Raw genomic sequence first — 23074 nt, 5'->3', positions numbered from 1 at the left:
TCACGTCATCCCCCAGTCTGCAACGTGAGCACAATAGTAATATAATTCCTGAGATAAGAAGAACGATTAGGAAGGCAGTTTACTTTCTCTGGTCACATAACTAGTAAGCAGTCGACATTGGAACCTTGTGCTGTGCTTTAGCAGTGCTTTTAAACTGTATTCAGAGAAGTGGTGGGAAATATTCAGCAACTATAATTCTGACATGGAATAGCAAGACTGGTAACTTTCTGATGAAGTTAACAAGAGTTTGATGCTTTTCACTGTGACATACTGTAACATTCTATCTTTCTCTATTACCGTGTGTGTGTGTGTGTGTGTGTGTGTGTGTGTGTGTGTGTATTTTTTTTTACTGAAGTTGGAAATGGGGAGGCAATCAGACTCCCACATGCGCCTGACCGGGATCCACCCAGCATGCCCACCAGGGGGCGATGCTCTGCCCATCTGGGGCATTGCTCGTTGCAACCAGAGCCATTCTAGCGCCTGAGGCAGAGGCCATGGAGCCATCCCCAGCGCCTGGGCCATCTTTGCTCCAATGGAGCCTTGGCTGTGGGAGGGGAAGAGAGAGACTGAGAGGAAGGAGAGGGGGAGGGGTGGAGAAGCAGGTGGGTGATTCTCCTGTGTGCCTTGGCCGGGAATTGAATCCGGGACTCCTGCATGCCAGGCTGATGCTCTACCACTGAGCCAACTGGCCAGGTCCAGTGTTTTATATTTAGAAAATAGATTAGTTATTCTAAGTACCAAAGTCAGTTTATTATTTTAAAAAAAAGTACTTCTCAGTTATGTTTTAATGATCAAAACCTCACTAACTAAAATCAAAGATCAATTTTTCAATGGTGATTCCCCAAATTAAAAAAAAAATATTAGGAATTACTGAGGATGTTCTTTAAAATTACTCAAAAGCCAGTTTTCTTTTAGTGAAACTAAAGAAAACTACAAAAGTATAATCAAGTTAAAAGATTAAATTACCTAAATTTTGACAACTTTTATATAATATAAATCAAAATTGAAATAGAGAATATTTTTATTTTAATGGACTGTTGTAAACAAATAGCAATGGTCTCAGTTCTGACCAAACCTGCTCAAAATAAGAACTGATTCTCCCAGGAGAGCAAGTTTTCTTCTCTCCTGAAATTGGTTGTGGTGATGTTGTCGACGGGGTTCAGGACATGCTACCTCCCAATATAGTACGTCGGTATATGTTAAGCTGAAGGAATCTGAGGAGACGGCAGAAGCAGAAAAGTCACTCTGACCCTTCACACTTCTTCCTTCACACAGGTCATAAAACTGCCATGTGACAGCCTGTCTCCCCGCGCCTGAGAATCTGTATAAACAAACCTTGTTCAACTAGCCCTCATCGTTCTCATTACTTCTTCATTTGCTACCCCTAGGTCAAACCCTTCTGTCTTGTCACCTCTTGACATACGGTTTCTTTGTCTAAAAAGTAGAAAAGTTTCTTCTTCTTGTCATTTCTTTGGATGACATCCAAAGGATGAAGACATCCTCTTGAGAAGGTTCCCATGTATATGTAAAAAAAAAAATTAATACAATGTGTCTGCTTTTTAAGTTTTTTTTTTTTTTCTGTTAATCTTTGTTAGTTTAACTTTCCGACCCGGCCAGGGACCTTAAGATGGTAGAGGACACTCTCCTCCCCTACATTGTGACCGTGGTATTCTTTCTAGATCAGCACGGCCTTTTAAATCTCCTAAATCACTTACATAATTCACCTGTAAACTGTCCTTGACTATTGGAGCCCATATAGCCTATGTCAAGAAGGTCGCTGGCATTGCGCTGGTGGCCTGCCCTCAACGCCTCGGCTTTCCTGGGTCCAGTGGATCCTTTAGAAGAAGCGGTTCCCGATGAGCTGTGGCCTCCGGGGGACGGGAAGCTGGGCTTGCTGTAGGGCACCAAGGTCTCCTCTGGGAAAAAAAACAAGCAAGGAACACAAAGGGCTCAGATAAACAACAGCAGGTTGGCCAAACCAACTTCACCTTAAGTACTATTTAGCTCAAAATAAGCTATTTTACCATTTTGCTTTTAAAGGAAAGTACAGATATGAGATTTAATAAGGCCCTCAAATTAAAAGGGATTTCCATGTGCGAGCAACATTTTCCATACTAGGAACTGAAGCAGAGTTTCATTAAAAGCCACACTAGAATATATTACATTGTTATGTATCATTTCCAACATTTAAGGATGTTATAAAAAGAGACCCGCATACAATGAACCATATTGTTTAATGAAAGCATTTCTGAGAATAATTTCTAGGGTCCAGGGGAGGCTCCAATTTAGTATTTTTGTTAAATTTGAGAGAACATGGTTTTGGTTTTAAATTATGGCGATATTTTTCTCAGTTTATATTAAAAAATTATATAGTAGCTGTTAAAATAAGCTTCTGAAATTTCAATTGCTTCTTGGAATAGATATACATTATTTAAAAGCCTGTGTTCTTCCTTAACAGAGAAAGGGAAGTTAATTTTAATAAATAATGTGTTTATTCTCTTTATATATAATCTCTCTTAAAATAACTCATGATGTGTATAACTAAAATTTTGAAATACTTTTTCTTTCTTCCTTTTTCGCCTCTCTCTCTATCCCTTCCCTCTTTCTTTTTCTTTCTTTCTTTCTTTCTTCCCATTTTTCTCTCTCCATTTTGCATTTTTTCTTTCTTTCTTTCTAGGTATCCGCTATTTTCACTATGGTTAGATGACTAAAAAAAAATGCTGACTGAATTTAGTATTTCTTTCCTTAGATAAAATCTTTAATAAGAATCACATGTTTCTTCTCTTATAATCTTAATAATGAACTTCTTAAACATTTCACTAAGCCTAGACATTAATATTGTCATTTTTTGGCCTATGCATAAATTATACTTCTAAAATCTTGAGTACAAAGTTAACAAATTATAATTCTTAAAAATGCATGGGTAGAGGACTTAAAATAAATTCAGTCCAAATGAATAAATGAATGTGGAAATGAATTCTTTCAAATGTTTTGAGTGTGTGTGTGTGTGTGTGTGTATGTGTGTGTGTTTTAATACTCAAGGAATCCTGACATAAGAAGAGATAGTCTAAAAAATACATTTCTCTAATAGGCTCAACCCCCCCCCAAAAAAAAAAAAAACCCAAAAAACAAAAAATCCAGCTCTAAGCCATAAAATTTATTTTTTAAAATTTCCAGGACACTTGATTTATAAACAAGAACATCCTCTACTAAGTTGCCAATAATTAGTTAAATATAATCAACTGGGAAAGTATAGGCCCAGCCTCACCTTTTCTAACAAAAACATTCAGTGACTGGGCCTTTATTTGACACTTTTGTTATTTCAGTTAACCCAGCAATTGAAATTGGGTTGTTTTTCCAAAATGACGAGTTACTTCAGTCAAAATGAACAAACTGGCTGAAGACAAAGTTTAAATGAACATTAAATATTAAATTCTGTGGTCTTAAAAGTACTCAATATAAACATTAAAAGGCAAAAAAAATAAAATAAAAACCAATCAAATTGTGAGCCCTCCAGCCAGAAGTTGGAAATTCCTGGGCTCAGGGATCCTAGGCGGGGCTAACATGAAGAACGATCCCCATTGGATCAGCCCCTGAGGGACATGCCCGTGAGCTCTGCTGCGCAAACCCAACCTCATTTAGCGATTCAAGGCCAGTGGACGTCAGGTGCCCTTAACTGCCAAGTCTAAAATACCCGGGAGGAAAACAATGAAAAAGAAGTCCACACTCTCTTGGGACTGTGCAGAACACACCTGGTCCGACACCTTGTTTGTGCAGGGCTTTCCGTATCTCTTCTTGGCGTTCTGTGGAGTTAATCCATTCCTGGGTTTGCCGCTGCCACTCTAGGGACGCTCTAGCTGGACTCTCCAGGGAGCTCTTTGTGTCTTCTAAGTTGGATGCTTGTGGTCTCTCCAGAGAGCTTCCTTTTCTCTCTGTTGAGTTTCCCATGTCCCCCGCATGCTGGCTCGGGCCTATCTGCTGCCTTACTCCCTGACCTGGAGGGGGGTCTGGTGGTGGTGGAAGATCTAAAAATTTTGAATAATGTTTAGAATGAACTAAAATTTAATGAAAAAAAAATACAGGTTTAAGATAAAAAAGAAAAAGAGAAAGAGAAACCTGCTCTGCTAATGATATCACCCATGCAAAAGGTTTTTGTTTTTTTTTTTTGGCGGGGGTGGGGGTGGGTGGGGGGGAAGCCAGTTGTTCACATCCAAAATGCATATTATTGATCTCTTTGCTATTTTTTGATCACAGTGTCTTTGAAATCAATTGATTTTATTTAACTCTTATATGTGGAATGTGATTTCAATTGTACATGGAGGTTAATATTTCAAGTGTAAAGGGCAGTTTGTGGTTATTCTATATATATATAATTTATTTATTTATTTATTTATTTTGGTATTTTTCTGAAGCTAGAAACGGGGAGAGACAGTCAGACAGATTCCCGCATGCGCTCGACCGGGATCCACCCGGCACGCCCACCAGGGGGCGATGCTCTGCCCCTCAGGGGCGTCGCTCTTTTGCGACCAGAGCCACTCCAGCACCTGGGGCAGAGGCCAAGGAGCCATCCCCAGCGCCCGGGCCATCTTTGCTCCAATGGAGCCTTGGCTGCGGGAGGGGAAGAGAGAGACAGAGAGGAAGGAGAGGGGGAGGGGTGGAGAAGCAGATGGGCCCCTCTCCTATGTGCCCTGGTCGGGAATCAAACCCGGGACCTCTGCACGTCAGGCCGACACTCTACCACTGAGCCAAGCGGCCAGGGCCTGGTTATTCTATATTTAATCCATTGTCTACCTCCACTCCCCTAAGTAGATCTCGTGACAAAAATAACTGGAAAATCTATCAGCTGTGTTAATAAAGGGCTCTGGGAAAATTAAAGCAATCTTGCCCATCTCCATAAGAAAGTTTGCCTTTGGGAAATTAAGAACTATTTGCCATATCATAGGCAACATATGACTGCCTTTACCCATGTATGCGGCACATTTAGCAACAGAGGGGTAAGCTAACATTTATGAAGTGCAATTAGCATTCTGCCTGACAACCAATGCTAGCTGTTCGTTTCATGAGTTAGCTAATGAGTTACAACTAATAAGTTATGCTCTTCCAATGTATTAATTTTAATAGGCAATAACCAATGTTCAGAGCACAGATAGAATATGCTTCACGGTGCTGGAATAGACACTGTGTCATGAAAAATCTGAGATGAAGCAGCATGATTTTTCAGAACAGCACTTTAAATATCAGATATGAAAAAAAATTAAACGTTTAAAGACAGCTTATTTTTCAATGTCCCTTTATTTTCTCTTCAGATGTCATTACCTTTATATTTTTAGTCTTCAACTGTGATATCACAGTGCCTTCTTTCATATTTAAGTATTACACTAATTCTGTTATACTATTTATACTGTTGTACAAGTTCTGAAATTACTTTGTTGAAGTATTTAAAATCTTCTAAACATTTTAAACATTCTTTTGGATTATTTTATTTCTTTTTTTTTGGCACGCTATTAAAAATTTCTTTGTTCCTCCTTAGAATGTCTGCAATTGCATTATTTGTTCATAAAGATGAAGTATGTGTAATTTGCATATTTATTTTATTATAGAGGATGTTTTATATACTATAGGTAATTATTTCCCATGCCACTTTTGTAATGGTGCTCTTGTTTCTAAGAAAACAGTTTGTAAAATTTAAAGGGGAAGTGTACACATTTTTGTACAAAAGGTAGCTAAGCTGCTCCTTTTAAAAACTTTCTTAAGAAACTTAATACTCTCTCTTTATGAGCAAAATGATACTGTTCTCCACTGAACTGGTAACTATGGTATGCTCAACATCCGCTCAGGAAGCGGCCATGTTGGAGCAGTGTGTTTATTTCTTACATGTGTCCTCTTGTTAGATGATGAATTACTAATTATTGAAGGGGACAGGGTTTCTGTCTGGGAAAATCAACTTGCATTTGGACTTTTTCTTCCAAATGGAAGAGCTAATCCAATATTGAGAGATCTGTTTGTTGAGTAATCCACCAAAGAGTTTGGTGTTTCCTTTCTATTCAAAACTGACTTCCTTCAGTGCGCATTATTATTGATGCAAATTAATTATTTCATTTGAGTTATTGGATTTAGGAATGCCAGTAAGAGAGAGATTATTGTAATTTCTTCCAAAATAACGTTACTTGTCATTGATTTCTATTCTACATCAGAGCAGCTTAATTTTTAAAATGGCCACAATGGAATCTGCTTATGTTTGCTAAAATTCGGATTACTACTTAATTTAACCTGAAATTACACATCTATAAAATTAATATCCTTAGAGTTTGTGTAGCCTTTAAAAAGAACATGGCATACATATTGAAATAAACAAATTGGGGGGAAAAAAAGATGGAATTGCAAATGGCTGTGCAAAAAAAAAGTATGTGATCAAATATATTTACTTAAATTTATTATTCATTTCTATGTTGATTCACTTTACTAAATCAATTCGTTAAAGAGTCTCTTACTAGCCTACTGAGGATGTGCTGTTGTCAGGCACACAAGAGTCCAATGATACCTGTGCCATTATTATTTTTTTTCCCCAAGGTCAAAAAAAAAAATAAAAGATGGAAAATTACAGATATCCATCCTGTGTCTCTCAGCCCATGAACTCCCAACTCATGTAAGCAGATCCACACTGACTACTTCAGCCTATGTTTTGAAGAGCTCTCCAATTTCACATATCTAGTCTGAGCTCTAGATCTTTCTCTATAGCACATGCTTTCTCTGTAGTGTTCTTCATCTCAATTAGTGGTAATTCCATGCTAAAGTTTGCCAAAACTTTGCTGTAATCTTTGACTTCTCTGCTTTATAGCCTATGTTAATTTAATTAACAAACCCTGTGGGCTCTACCTCCAAACTATACCCAGAATTCAACCTTTCTCATTGCCCTCACTTTTTCTACCTTGGTGTGAACTGCTAGTATCTATTTCTTAAATAACTTCTACAACCTCCTATGTGGTTTCTGCTATTCCACAAAGAAGCATATTCAGTCTCTCTCAACAAAACAGCTCGAGTGACTTTTTTTTTATAAAAACAGAATGAAGATCATGTCACTCTTCTTGCCTTAACATGCACACATGCATGCACCTCCAGTGGGTTTGCCTTAGCATGCACACGCACGTGTACATGCATGCACCTTTAGTGGGTTTGCCTTAGCATGCACACGCACGTGTACATGCATGCACCTCCAGTGGGTTTGCCTTAGCATGCACACGCACGTGTACATGCATGCACCTCCAGTGGGTTTCACTCAAAATAAGAGCCAATGTCCTATAGAAGCTTAAAGGTCCTACAAACTCTAGCCTTCGTTTACTTCTCCGACCTCATATTCTATTTTGGGTCCCTCTCTGCTTCATTCAGACGACTCCTCTTGCATTTCATCATATAAGCTTCAGGCTTCCATTTACTCTTCTCATTTCCTGAGATGACTTTTCCTATGATATCAGCATTACTCTTTCCCTTATGATTTCCCAGTCTTTTCTTAAATGTCATCTTCTGGGTGAAGGTCTTGTCTAAGCACTCTACTTAAAAGATATCTCCCGCAACCTTTGTATCTCTCAACTTCTTTTCTATATTTTTTTCATGACACTTACTACCCTTTTACCTACTTTTTAAATTTTCACCTATATATTTATGTTGATCTTTATGTATATTTTCCCATCAAAATGTAAGCTCCAGGAGGGCAGGAAATTTAGTTTGTTTGGTTCCCATTGCCAATCATTTGGTGTGAGCTTAATAAATATTTCAATGAATGGTTCAATAAAAATATAATTTGCTCAATGGTCACAGCTACTCTATGAAAGAGCTCTTTGTCTGAATGAGACATTCAGAATGAGGGGGAACAGTCCAGAAGGAGATGATCAAAGAAGAAAGACTGATGACTAGAGAACTATCTTATCTACCTGCTTTGTTCAGCCCTGGTCGATGTACTGGCTTTAAAGGGTATCCTTGTGCTTATGCAAATGGAATAGAAGGTCTGGACTGAGCATTACCTGCTTAGGAAGGACTTTATCCAAGGGAGAAGAGCACTGCTTAACAAGTATGTGGTGTGTGGGTGTTTGCATAGCCTTTGGGACAGAGACTGACATTTCCCACCATTCCTAATCCCTCTTATTGAACACAAGGAAAGATTACTTCACCACTCCAACAGTTAGGTTGATGCCATGTGACAAAGTTCTTGCCAAAGACATGTGAGAAATGGTATGTGCCACTTGCTCACCTGGCCACAGAATCTCCCAAATGAATCAGTTATGTTCTGTCTTCTCCTCACTCAGAAACCATAAAGGTTCCATCTTGAAAATAATGGTGGCCCAGTAGGGAAGAAGCCTACATCTTACATTATTACTTAGAGAAGAGCCATGTGACCTTTATAAGATCATTGTGCTTATGAGGAGCCAAACTCTTACTGTCCTAAGCCATGAAGGTATAGCAGCTAGCAGTAACTACTCTGATGAATAGACTCATAAAACACTATTGTAAATAATGCAAATGTTTTAGTGTACAATGTCTACATGCTAAATGCTACTGAACAGCAAACTTACCAAAAAAAAAACAACAGTTGGGTTTTATATACAAGTATTATACAATCATTACAGACACATGGATTCAAAGCATATAAATGCTATTACATATATATTTGGTATAAAATACCCATATCTTTAAGGGTAATTTGTGGAGTTCCATACAAAATAAATGTCTCTGTATTATAACTAAAATGTCTTTGGGTCAAACACTTGAGAAGACATGTGAACCAACAATTTTTTTTTTTTTTTGCAATATCACTACTTTTGAAAAGTACTCACTGAGAGCACATAATCCACACTGCTCTTTGGAATGCTAGCAAATTTGAAAATTTAAGAAGCTATTTGTTTTTTTAGAAAGCTAAGCAATATATTGATCGTGCTTTAACTAACAGACAGTTTGTTTTAACCAGACATTCTAAAAAAAACTTGCATGAAAAGTGTTTTGGGAAGCAGAGAGCTCTCTCTTGATTTATATTATATCTTGATTTTCTAGATTTACATATTATATCTTCCACATAAGCTCAATACAACAGTCAAACAATTTCAAAAAGCACAGAAAAACATAGACCTGGATTTATTCCCCTCTTTCCATGATATTCATAGCAGGAAAAGTATACAAATTCTGAGATTTATAACTAGCATATAAGGGAGAGCAGCCCTTATTCAGAGGGAATAAGATCAACATATAGGCTACTTCAAGCACTCAACTAATCTTCAGAACATCTGAGGCAGAAAGGCAGTGGTGAGGATTTTTTCTCCCCACAGGATATCCATTTGATAGAAAGTCAAAATCTCAGTTGTATCCTTCTCTTCATATTGCATAGAAACGTTTCCCAATGGATAACTAAGCCTTAAAGCTCTGAGAACAAGTTATGTCTGGCTTTAAAATTGTAATATTGGAACACGACAATAAAAAACACAAAAATGGCTTCCAGGTACTCCACCCCCCAACAAAATTAATAAATAACAAATACTTCTTTCTCAACTAAGGCTTACTCTCTCCTACAATGATGAGTCTAAGAGACTGAGATGAATACTAAGGACTTGGTCATAGCATTTTTTTGGTTTGTTTTAATTGTTATTTTTAATTTATTATGTTGACATGGTTCCAAGTGTCTCACTCAATATAACATCTTGTACACACCTGCATTGTTCCCCACCGCCCCATGCAGTCTCTTCCCACCCCCCAAGTGCCCCCCTATTCCCTACCTCCTCTGCCTCCCTTTCCCTCTGGCTATTGCTACCTTGTTGCCTGTATGTGTATATATATTCCATAGATACAATTTAGCTAATCCCTTCACCTTTTTTGATCTGGTCTCCTCTTCCTCCTCCCCTCTGACGGATGTCTGTCTGTTCCTTGTGACCCTGCCTCTGTTTCTCTTTTGTTTACTGCACATTAGATTTATCCATGGAGCTTTAAAAATACCCATAACTGCTTTTTATCCAAAAAACAATTAAATCAGAATACCTGGAATATATTCTAGGAGGTATCCAGGTGGTCTAATGTGAAGCCTAGCTAGACTCATCCTTCTGATGGTGAGTAGAATGATCTTCAGATAAAGTTAATGTGCTTGTAGGAAACAGTGTTGAGAACAGGGAAGAAAATGACCTTTGGGTCCAACGTTATACTAGATAAAACATACCTTACATAGTCCTTAGAATAAAACTTCAGAATAAATATTTTTACTCCGATTTTTAAATATACGAGAATTACGTGGAATATATGGGAAATAATTCCTGCTTTGTAATGTTTATAAATTACGCATTATAGAACAAAAGCATTTTCCATTGTGATTCGTGAAACTAGCTAGTGGTTAAGCAAATACTCAAAGATGGCTGCTACAGGTAAATAAAAGGGTTGAAACAGATTCAAGACACTATGGACTATTGGACAAATTTAGCCACTGCCTGTTTTGTCAGTAAAGTTTTATTGGAAATCAGCTACACCCGTTCACTATCTTTTTCTTTGGCTGCACTGGTGTATCAATGGCAGTACCGAGTGGTTGTGACAGAAGACTGGATGGCCTGATAAAGCCAAAAATATTCATCTGGACTTTTCAGAAAAAGTTTGCTGATCTATCAGCTAAAGATAATTGGCAGCTTGCTTTCAGCCCTGAAATTCACAAAACTAAAAAACTACTAAATTGAAAATCAGTCTTTTTTTTTTTTCCCAGAAGTAAAATAACATCTAAAATAGCTTAGTTTAATATAGGAAATGTTACAACAACACGGCCAGTGCACATGCTACCTATGTATTTTCTCCTAATCTTATAGGGGAAAATTCACTGAAAAGCATTAATGGATAATGCCCAAATGGTGGGGGAAAAAAAAATCAGCATTGGAAACAAGTACGGTGTCTACTTCTTTGGGCTCGGTGATAGAGAAATAATTCTAGTTCGTTAAAACAAGAGGGTGTTTTATTTAAACAAGACTATATTGCCAGGTTTTCTGCCCTGTTACATAATGAGGTCATGTCTAAGCTACCATCCCTACCTAAAAGCAACGATGTAGCCTAAATCAAAGATGGCACAGAGAGTATCCCTTCAGCGAGAAAACGAGAGAGAAGAAGTCAAACCTACCATCTGTCATCCCTTCCCTTCGATGGGGCAAGGCTGGTTGCTGGTCCGTGCGCCCTCCCTTGTGTTTTTTAGTTGGCCTAGGCCTCTGACTCTGATTGAGGGCTGCACTCGTGTTACTGTCAGTAGAAAATGGGCTGGTTGGTCGAGGTCTTTGAGAGGAGGTAAAGGCTTTGCCTACACAAAACAAAAACAAAAACAAAACAAAACAAAAACACAAAGGGAATGGAGTATAGAGAATGTTATTTTAGTATAGAGCCTGATTCTGTCTGTCTTGAATTTCTGCTCTTACTAATCTGTTAACCTGCCTAGAGATACCATGAGATGACACCGAATACTGGTGCATCTCCCTAAGAAAATATATGACCTGCTGCTTTGATCTTGTTCAACTTTCAATAACCAGTACATGAGTCACTGGACAATGAAACCAAATGAATATAAAATAAATTCAACAAACCAGAAACTTGATATTATGTGATATTTTTACTTAACCCTGATAATGTTAGTACTATTTTCCTAGGTATTTGCAAATGTATGCTTCAAATTAAAGAAGCTACTTCTGAAATATTATATACTGTCTTATTTAATCAGATTTCAGCCTTGGAATCCCACAGAAAAATGTCCTGTAGTAATTCCATTTGAAATTTTACATGAAAGTTCTGCTCAGACATGTATATTAAATTGATCTTACCACCCAGACCCATATTCGATGAATTGTACCTCTTTTAACACAAACTCAGTAACATCAATGTATAGTAGAGGAGAGATAGCAGGTTAAAAGCACCTTGCATATCTAAAGTGCAATAGGTGTTTTCTGATGAATAATACTGTATCTGAGCAAACTCCAAAGTCTCATTGAAAAATAAAATGTTCTAAATCCTTTTCTTGAGGCCTTGTGTACTTGTGCAGGGGAGTTTACTCTGGAGAAAGGTTAGCTAATAAAGTCAACATCTTTTCATTTTAATATCATGTTTATTATGGTAAGAGAGGGTTGGTTTATATGCATGTATATACTATCTTGTACATGTTTTTGTTTCATACTTAACTATTGTATATAACTATATTTTCTTTAGGCAGTGTGAAATCATATTGTTTAATGTTTTATTAGCTATTAGTGTAAATACAAAAAAAAGCATGTATGCCTTCTAATTTATTGGTTTCTTGTACTTTCTCACTGCTCCACTTATAGCTGTGATGCAAAAACACTCAGGCAATGATATCAAGTTTCTGACTTAATGCCTGCTAGAGCAAGACAATTCAAATAACTGTTATTTAACAACATAGTTTAGTCTGAATGTTATATTAAAAAAGGACCTCTGTGATGCTTGAAAAACCATTTTATTTTATTTAAAGATACCTAATGCACATTCAAATGAAATTGTTGATGATCTCTTTCAAAGAACATTTTAAAGCCTCATTTTTATAAGCTGAGACTTTAGTGAAGGGTCAAAATTGTTTTTTCTTTATTTTAATATTTCGGTACTATCAAGGCTTTATAAATAGGTTTAGAATTTCATTAGGGTTTTTTTTTTGGTAGCTAAGCTTAATTTATATATTAGAATCTTATATATGTATTTAAGAAGTATACATAGTCATCTAATAACATGCATCATTCCGAAATTATTTTGGTTTAGTAAAACAAATGGTAAATTACTGATCTACCATTAGAGTGCAGCTCACATTCATTGGGGGGGGGATGCTCAGGAATATGAAAAAATTACATAATTGGTCTTATATATTATTACTTATTATTCTCAGAAGCCAACAGACAGATTACATTAAAGAGCAACACACATGTAGTCATCATTTTTTTTCCAACTTGCAAATGCAGTGGGTGTATCTTTTATTAGCATCCTTTAAAACAAATAATAAGTCATTGGATTAAAACTTTAACAGCCAAGTAACTCAGAACAGCACTGGCTGTGCGAATTGTTAGACTGACAGCCTTAGACCCCGTCACCCCATGCTGAGGATGCCTTCCCAGAAATGCCTTTGCAGAGAGAAATGGGGCAGAGGAAAGTCACGGAGATAAAAGCTGAATAATTTTAATCACTGGGCACATTATTGATTCTGGGAGAATTTTGCAAAGTGTGAGTTATTGCAAATTTAATGGCAATCTCAGTTGCAGCTTTGCTGTAATAGAAAAAGGAAGCATATTCCAATTAATCAGCAGAACCGTGAAAGGAAAGGGAAATAAAGGATGGAGAGGGTGGAGCCGGAGCCTGTTTGTGGCTCTGCAGAACGAGCGTCTGAAGAGAGTTCTGCTCATTGAGCAGCCAGACGGTGCGCATGCAGAGAGAAGAGATGCCTCCAGAGAGACTTGCTAAGGAGGAAGGACAGAATGAAAAGAGCTCGGTGTCCAAAGGACAGGATTCTTTCATGCAAAGCGCGTGGACTCGGAGTCTACCAACCTGTTCTCGTAAAGCTGGTCCCATGCAGCCTAAAACCAGCTTTATCTGCTGCTGCCGCCAGAGCGTGTGCAAAGCTGCCGCTGGCGAAGATGGAGCCCTCCGAGGAGCTCCCTACGCTAGATCTACGACTAGAAAGGTTAGGATCCTCATCGGATGCAGAGCCCCATCCATTTACCATTGAACCTAAAAACAAATGTAGTTGTCCAAGTGAGTTGTCGATCCCGGAGAGCTCATTGGTTTGCATACACTATGTCAATGACCAAGTAGACTGCCACCACTGCTCAGTCTCCCCTGAGGTAAAGCGGGTGTCATGCTGACGTCTCTGGGCACACACAAGCCTTATCCATGTTTTAAACACTCCCACGTACAGTAGGGTGAAGTTCACTTGAAACCAAGTTCACTTGTATCTATTGCAACATGTAAGCAAAACATGTACCATGTGGTTCCATTCTCACGTGGTTAAAATTATGACATGATCAGTTTCCAAAAGAGAAACGCTATGCGTATTTTAAGTCGATAATTCAGAGAGCACTTTTGATGAACTCCATCGTAGTGCTTTCAAAGTGAACAGATCAAGAACTCAGTTGAAGAAGTGGTTGTGAATATATTTTGAATTTAATGCAAACTCTAATGATAATTTGCAGGAGAAATCCACACTTGTACACTGTGGGATAACTAGAATTATTTCAAGATATTAAAGTAAAAATGTATTTATGCAGAAAATAAAGGAGAACATTCATAAATTTAAAAAAAATGCATAAATAATACCGGAGCAAAAAGACTTAGAACATAAAAAATAGTAGCTTTAAAAACTTCTAATAATTGTTATGCTAGTATACTTTCTTTCTTTTTCCAATTAACACTCCAGTTTTTTTTTTTCTTTAATACTAATATATATTTTAAAAAGTCAAACGTGAAGAATATCACTGGCTCTAATATGGATTTTTCTGCAAAATGCAACATGACTATAGAGGGAAAATATTAGCTTTATGTGTAAAAAGCTACAAAAAGAATGAAGTTGCTGAGAAATAACTTTTATTCTTAATTTTTCATCAAGTCATTTTAAATTTTATATATTTTCTTAGACTAACCACACTGAGGCCTGAATCTATGACATAATACAATTGGTATTACTATCGTTAATTTAAGTCTGATATACCATTAATTTATATTGATAACACAATAAAGTAACAAATATTGTATATTCTAAACTTTTTAAAAAGAGAAAAAAAAGTTAAGTATCATATTTATGAAAAACGAACATAAGGTTTCTAAATAAACCAAACACATATTTACATACAAGAAATTAAAGTCAAGTACCACAGATTTTTTTCTGCTTTTGTCCAATATTTAAGAGACAAAGGTATAGTTAGGAAAGTTGCCAAGGTGAGGTATTTGTTCTTTCAGTCAAGGTGACAGGATACAATATCATAGGTTCAGGGGCTTTCCAGACAGAGAAAACAGAAACCGAAGGGGTTAGAAGGATCTGAGAAGTTAAAAGGGTGTTAAGTGTAGCCGAAAAAAGATAGAGTTTTGATTCTATTTGCCAAAAGCACAGAGATAGACTTTTTTTACTTTCAAAATAAATTCCCTTGACACAGGCCACTGAAAGGAAGCCAAGATAACAGCAGCAACTGAGCCTCCGCTGAGAGAACGGGCTCTGAGTTAATCATCACGAGTCAAGGACCAGCAGCCCAAAATGAAAGGAGAAATGATGCAATGGGCTTTGCAATATAATGTTACAGGAGATAAGAAGAAAATCAAAGTGATTCAGTCAGTGATCACCGAAGAATATGAAACCACAGAACCGAGGATAGTTTTGAAAACCGTGAGAGCTCAGGCGGGGTCCCTGCTATGCACTGTTTTCTGTATTTCTAAATGTCTACCGAACATCTGCGAAAACATCTGCGTTGGCTGTTTGAAACTCACTGTCCAAACAGGCCTCCTTTTCTACACCTTCTATTGCATTCTTGATTTTCCCCTTTTCCCTCTGTCTTCCTCATTATCATCTAAATTAATTTTCTGAAACATTTATCGCATGTGTGTCCCTCTATTCAAAGGCTTACCTAGTTTGCCAATGCCTCATGCAAACACCAAGGTAGGTATTTGACATCCTTCTGTGTCTAGATGAGACTCCTTTTCCAGCCCCGTCTCCTGTTAGAGCCTGACTAGTCCCATTGCCTCACCTGTGTAATTGTCATCACTCACACACCTCTGGATTGTTACTAACTCTATCAACCACGACCAAACTTTAAGTTCCAAATAAATATCACCTCTTTTATCACCCTGACTCCACCTCACCTTCAACCCTGTCTAAAGGAGAATCAATCTCTCTGCCAATTTTGTTTTTCAAAAAAGTATTCATTTGGAAGCATGTGAGGTCTCTACAAACTAGTTTGTTGCATTGAATATATATGTTTCCTCTTCTAGACAATGAAACTCTGAAGATTAGAAACTATCTCTTACTCATTTTCATGTCTCCTGTGCAAGAACACTGCACAGTAAAAATTTTAATAAACACTGGTATATTAAAATGAAATGTCTTCAATGTTTTCATTATTCCCTATAATTCCTATGTGTAATTCTATTCCACATGTCATTTCATTGCAATGGCCTTATTTTAGTTACAGAAAGAATGTGTTCATAAGAACTCCTAGAGCCTGACCAGGTGGTGGCGCAGTGGATAGGGTGTAGGACTGGAATGCAGAGGACCCAGGTTTGAAACCCTAAGGTCACGGACTTGAGCGCGGCTCATCTGGCTTGAGCGGGGGCTCACCAGCTTGAGAGCATCATAAACATGACCACATGGTCGCTGGCTTGAGCCCAAAGGTCACTCACTGGCTTGAAGCCCAAGGTCACTGGCTTGAGCAAGGGACTGCTCGCTCTGCTGTAGCCCCCCGGGTCAAGGCACATATGAGAAAGCAAGCAATGAACACCTAAGGAGGCTAAGGAGCTCTAATGAAGAATTGATGCTTCTCATCTCTCTCCCTTCCTGTCCATCCGTATCTGTCCCTCTCACTGTCTATTTCTCTGTCTCTGTCAAAAAAGAGAAGAAAAAAAAAGCAAAGAACTCCTGGAAAACATTAAGTAAGAAATACAATGTTAATCAACTCTTGTCAATTACTTAGACAGCGGAGAAATCAGTTATGTAAATACCCAAAAGAGAAGACTAAAAAATTAATTTATATTTATCTTAATTATGCTTTGATGACTTAAATATTGATATATATTAATATCTTATTCAAATTAAAATAAGGATGCAATATTAAGTGGCAATTTACTTTTCCTTCTAATTTCACCATCTATACTCAACCATTTTAATACACAAACACCCCTCTCCTCTTTTTCAAAATTGTACTAAAACTAAGAAATAGCTGGATCTGTTTTAGTTTGTCTTTTTTTTTTAAATTAATCTACTCAAGTTGGCTTGCTCTGTGGTTCTATCCCAAAGATTTAGCATTTTGACAAATTTAGTCTCTGAACCTGTAAAACTTAGAAAAATTCCTACATCACATCAATGTAAAACTAAAGAAATGCTACCCTGTGAGATTTCTTAACAGAGAGTTTAGCTGACATTTTCAAAAATGCTATGTCCGTCTCCCTGTGGTAATGGGGCCCTTCTACATGAATATTTCCACGTCCAAACCTGCCAAACCCTAAACAAAGCGACTACTTTCCTGCCTTTGTTTCCTTGCTTTAAATGTATCTTAACTGTTAATATTCTTTGCCACGCCCTCAGAATTTCCAAACTATTTTTAGTGCCTGAAGTGGAGGCTCCATGAACCGTCCTCAACTCCCGGGGCCATGCTCTCACCCATCAAGCCGTGGCTGTGGGAAGAGAAGAGAGGGAGAGAAAGAAAGAGGCAGAGAGAAGCACATGGTCACTTCTCCTGTGTGCCCTGACTGGGAATCAAACCCGGGTCTTCCAGCTGCTGGACCAAAGCTCTACCACTGAGCCAAACGGCCAGGGCCAACTTCCAGTTATTCATGAAGTTTTCCCTGATGATTTTGTCCCTTCCTTGGGAAGAGAAAATAGCATGGAAAACATGGCTTCAACTGAATGTGGATATAGAAAGAACGCTAGCTATTTTTTTTCTTTCCTACTCTCTGTAGGAGCAAAGAAACTAAGTAGGTGACTTCAGAGTTGAGGAGATGTGCACCACAGAGACTGGACCATGGGGGCCGCTCCACCTCTCCGTGGCTCCCAGTGTTTAACGTTCTGTAGACTCACACACCAAGAATGACCTAGAGATGGATGTCAACTAGCACACACACACAAAGACAACTGTGGGAAGAAAAGGAAAGCCTTGGCTCATGAATTAGAAAGCAAGCATTGTTCGTGATCATTGGTTTTCTTTTATAAATGTTGATGTAAACTAAAAAATAAAATGACACCAGGTCAAATAGCTCAGGTAGTGAGTGAATGCTTACTAATGACAAGCACTCCATACCAATAGGACATGTGATAGCCCCAAACATACATGATCAATCCATATTTAAACATTTAATGAAAAATGAATATATGTCACATAGGCAAATTTATTTGTGTTGACATTTTCAATCTTTCCAAATTTCTCAGGTTTAAAATAGCTGAAAGGTAACAACAACAACAGCAACAAAAATAACCCCTCAAATTTATTCAAGCTGTTAAAGAAGGGCTGAGGATAAGACATTAAATTGTTGCTCAAATGTTACTGAGCATTGAAACACCATGATAAAGTGGCATCTTGCTGTGTTTCCATTACATCTTCAGCACTAAAATTAATTTATGATCAGTCATCAATTCATTTACATGTCGTTTTGTGCTAAATCCTTCCTTGCTGATAAATGCTTATCCTTAGATCCATTAAGCTAGAGTAAAAGTCTGTGCTTTATAATAGGACCTTGCTAATTGTTGCATTACCATTTTTATGAGATACAAAAAAATTGGTTATCCCTCATTTTTTTTTTCAGCCAATATGTAATCCAGAAAAATCTTCTTATTAAGTGTAATCAGTCTAACTCTCTGTTAAATGAAATCTTCAGCTGCAAGTGTCTTTGGACAAATCAATCCTAATACTGACCTCTGCTTAGATGTAGAAAAACATGTCTAATTTTTATAAGTTCCCACATCATTTCTCAGAGAGAAAGATATGTGTAATATATACGGAAAGTAACAATTACAAAGTATCTTTCTTGGGACATTTCACACCTGTTACCTTGTTTCACTCAGATAAAAACTAAATGTAGGATACCACCCCGGTTTTAAAGTTTGGAAGTTTACATTTAATTCTTTTATACTACATCACAGCTGCTGAAGTAGTCTAAGAAAATCACTTAATTATTTTGAACAATATTCCTGAAATTTCCCTAATGTAGAAATATTTTCCTTAAGTTTTCTTTTGCAGCAAAAACAAGAAGTCAGGTCACACTTTTAAGTGGCCAATTTTCTAAACTCTGTGTGGTTGAGTATAATGGTGAGGCTGCCAGGTTTTATTGATTTCAAAATGATCTGTTTTGGGAGTTCAAGTAAAAAACCTCAAAAGGCATAAAATACAGAAAATATAGAGTTACCATTTCCTTTCAGCTGTGGTATTTACGTGGGGTCCAGAAGTCAGGGGAAGTTTTTCTTCTTGTTTTCCTTTAGAGCATTCATTCTCAGACTTAACTTCTTGTGATCACCGAGGCAGTTCGAATCTTGGCTCCCTGTTTAGAACATTTCCTCCTGCCTTCTCTCCTATTGTTTTCTGTTTCTTTCTTTTTTCTTCCAGAGGTAGAGTCATTAAATTCAGGAAACACTTACACTTGACTCCCACCATGGAAGTTAGAGAGAGAAGTATTGAAACCTTCCCCATCTTGTTACCCACAACGTGGGTTTGGCATTTAGGAAGAAATATTATATTACAAGTATATATTTCTGAAGACTGAAATGATCCTATACGTTCACTTTCTAGCCAAAACCAGAGTGTGATGTGCTGTGATCAACACATTTTTATACGTTTACAACCAAGTCAGTTTAAATTATGAGGAAAAATTATGATAATAATGATAAACTTGAGATTTCCTAAGAAAAAGTGCTGATGGAGTTGAATTCTGTTAAAATGAGTCACTATAATAGAATATAGAACTAAATATGAGAAAAACAAATGATATTTCTAAGAAATTAAGTTTTGATCTTGATTAAGTGCAAAAGGGTAAGAACTAATGTTTGCAGACATAAAATTGTAGGTTGTGTTTATTCATATGTGGGGAGAAGAGAGAGAGAGAGAGAGGGGGGAGAACCAGACATATGTTAACTAATAGACCCGAAAATCATTTTCCTTTTAAATATGCCACATCCAGAGATTAGAAAAAGTTGGGCATTTCCACAGCAGGGATTATTATGACTTATCTCTAGAGTCTGACAATAATTTTGAAACGTCTTCTATCACTTTTCAGGTGTGTGACAGCTAACAGGGCTTTAATGCCTTCTGTGACTCAATTCCTTGTCTATACAAAGAGAATGAAGAAAGAAGAGGGAGGGGTGAGGAGAAGGGAGTGAAGGAGTATGAGGGTGAGGGAAGGGGACTAGACTTTGGATGGTGACCACAAAACAATGTACAGATGTTGTACCATAGGATTATACACTTGAAACATATAATTTTATTAACCAATGTCACCCCAATAAATTAAAAAAATATATATATAAAAAGAATTGATCAAGTCTAAATATCAAAAAAGAGAATAAGATAAAGGTTTTGATGATGAAATGGATTAATACATGTTAAAACTTTAAAAGAGGGGTCAGGAAAATTTTTAGGTAAAGTACCAGATACTAAATATTTTTTAAACCTTCTTTGTCACCTATTTTTGTTTTTGATCATAATCTTGTTTCTTATAACCCTTAAAACCTGTAAGAAACATTTTTATCTCACTAAGGCGCACACACAAAAACACCCGTCACTGCTTAGAAGAGTGCCTTACACTTACTATGGGTTATATATGTGCAACTTTTTATTGTTATCATTATTATTATTATTAAATCTAAATTCTTAGCCAAGTGGTTAGAAGAATCAGGGAGCCAATAAATATTTATTGCTGGAATTAATAAATACTATAACAATTTTGAAAATACATTCTCCATTACTGAGTTTTATAGACTGAATGTTAGTATAACCCTAAAATTCATATTTTTTCAAACCCTGACCCTTAATACTCTGGCACTTTGCACTGGGGCCTTGGGAGGTAATTAGGTTTAGATGAAGTCATGAATGTGGGGTGATCGTGATGGTATTAGTAACCATAAAAAAGAGACTGGAGAGCTTGCTTTATCTCTAATGCCACGTGAGGCTGCAGAGAGAAGATGCCTGTCTCTGAATCAGTAAGAGTTCTCAGTTTGATCTCGGACTTCCCGGCCTCCAGAACTTTCAGATATAAGTGGTGGTGGTTGAAGCTACCCTGTCTATAGCATTCTGTTATAGCTGCCTGACCAGACTAAGACACATAGAAGATGTGGATGAGATAAGGAACTACTAATATTTTCCTATTTTCTTATTTTTTTTTATTTTTTTATTTTTACAGAGACAGAGAGAGAGTCAGAGAGAGGGATAGACAGGCAGGAACAGAGAGAGATGAGAAGTATCAATCATTAGTTTTTCATTGCGCATTGCAACACCTTAGTTGTTCATTGATTGCTTTCTCATACGTGCCTTGACCACGGGCCTTCAGCAGACCGAGCAACCCTCTGCTGGAGCCAGTGACCTTGGGTTCAAGCTGGTGAGTTGTTGTGTTTTTTTTTGCTCAAACCAGATGAGCCAGCACTCAAGCTGGCGACCTTGAGGTCTCGAACCTGGGTCCTCTGTATCCCAGTCCGACGCTCTATCCACTGCGCCACCGCCTGGTCAGGCTATTTTCCTTTTTTTTTTTTTTTTTTTTTTTTGAGGGAGAGGCAGGGAGGGAGAGACACAGGAACATGGAGCTGCTCCTGTATGTGCCCTGACTGGGGACTGAACCAGCAACCTCCGTGCGCCAGGACAATGCTAACCAACCTAGCTCTCTGGCAGGGGCTTCATTTTTGATTTCTAGAGAGACAGAGCGAGATGGAGGAGAGGAAGCATTTGTTGTTCCACTCCGTTGTACATTCTGTGGTTGCTTCCCATGTGTGCTCAGACCCGGGATGAACCGCAGCCTTCTTATTTGGGGACAATGCTCTTAACTGACTGGGCTTACCGACTAGGGATTTGCCTTTCCATTCATGAACCATTATGTCAAAATTTAAGAAGTCCCTTAGAATTTTCTTAAGTTGTTATGAATATATTTAGAATTAGTATATTTATTTCTTTACAAATATGGGTTCTATACGTTGTTAACTGCTGATATACCTTAAATATGGCAGCTGTTAGCATATAAGATCTGCAAGCAGAATCATGAATAATTTTATGTACAGGCTTAGTGGTCCTGTCTTACACTATAACTGGAATATCAATCTGGTTGGCTTTAGAGTTTCAGGGAACGGAACATCACTGTTAATCCTATTTAATAAAAATGGTCATTAGATTCATGAAAACGAAAATCTCTAATAGGAAATTCAGGTGAAAGTAATGACTAATTTACTTATAGCAAACACAAATTTAGAACTCAAAGTTATTTATGGTGAGATCAGAATTCTCTCTGGGTATCTACCAACCTAAAACCATAAAAAAAAAAAAAAGAAATAGTGTCTATTTCCTTGCCTACGTCGTGTATCACCAATAAACTAGCCTTAGGTGTCTGAAGAAAATACAAACATGTTAGAGTAATATTCACTAGCATGTCGATTTCTGTAACATTTGGTACTTGGATACATTTACTTCAGGGCCATTACTATGTCACATACATGTGTGCTCACATGCTCGTTTTCTGTCTGTCTGTCTCTCTCACACACACTCTAATACATTCACAATCCTACTTACGCTCAAACACAACTACATACGCTTATGTCATCAAACGTATAATTTACACAAATTCATTCAGTCTCTACATACACACACTATTTTTGAGAAAATATACTTACTTTTATTTTTAACTTATATTATACTTGTACCCTAGAAAGCAAATTAAATCTTTGATCACATATTTCTCACAAAGTTATTATTGTAGACACGAAAGAAGAAAGAAAGAAAGAGAGAGAGAGAGAGAGAGAAGAGGAAGGAAGAAGAGAAAGAAGAGGGAGGAAGGAAGGAAGGAAGGAAAGAGGAAGGAGGGAGGAAGAAAGGGAAGGAGGGAGGGAGGGGGGAAAGGAAGGAGGAAATGAGAGAGAGAAAGAAAAAAGTTTCTTATTTGGATAATTTAGTGTAGATTGCAACTTCTTTTATTAAAGAGATGTATTTCTAGAACAAATTCATTATGGAATACATACCTAACCACCCAGAAGTTTTTATATATGGCAGTAATTAAGGAGCGAATGAAGAGGAAAACAGACTTTTCTTAGCAATGAAAGCTTCATTTGGAATTAATAGTATAGTAGCTACAGGAAAAAAATGCAAATTGTTTCTAGCTGCCGTCACATTAGACAGCCTAGCATGTTACTAACAGGTGAGTG

General features: G+C 37.3%; 1 protein-coding gene across 20 annotated transcripts in view; it reads right to left on the bottom strand.

Annotated features, from left to right (window-relative positions):
- The window catches only part of ROBO2 (roundabout guidance receptor 2), a 1433919-nt gene that overhangs the window by 2325 nt on the left and 1408520 nt on the right, over window positions 1-23074 (bottom strand). For 6 of the 20 annotated variants that reach the window (XM_066241959.1, XM_066241963.1, XM_066241960.1 and 3 more), the window contains 2 exons: window positions 11129-11302; window positions 1716-1916 (listed from right to left, as the gene is read on the bottom strand). In XM_066241959.1, the coding sequence (XP_066098056.1) occupies window positions 1716-1916; window positions 11129-11302 (375 nt within the window). Of the gene's footprint in view, window positions 1-1715; window positions 1917-3752; window positions 4026-11128; window positions 11303-13536; window positions 13720-23074 lie in introns of all 20 variants that reach the window. The other 14 variants (XM_066241946.1, XM_066241951.1, XM_066241948.1 and 11 more) reach the window with 5 other exon arrangements.

Source organism: Saccopteryx bilineata, chromosome 8 (genome assembly GCF_036850765.1).
Source record: "Saccopteryx bilineata isolate mSacBil1 chromosome 8, mSacBil1_pri_phased_curated, whole genome shotgun sequence".
Lineage (NCBI taxonomy): Eukaryota > Metazoa > Chordata > Mammalia > Chiroptera > Emballonuridae > Saccopteryx > Saccopteryx bilineata.
The sequence above is the reverse complement of the archived record's forward strand: the minus strand, read 5'-3'. Positions and strand labels throughout refer to the sequence as shown.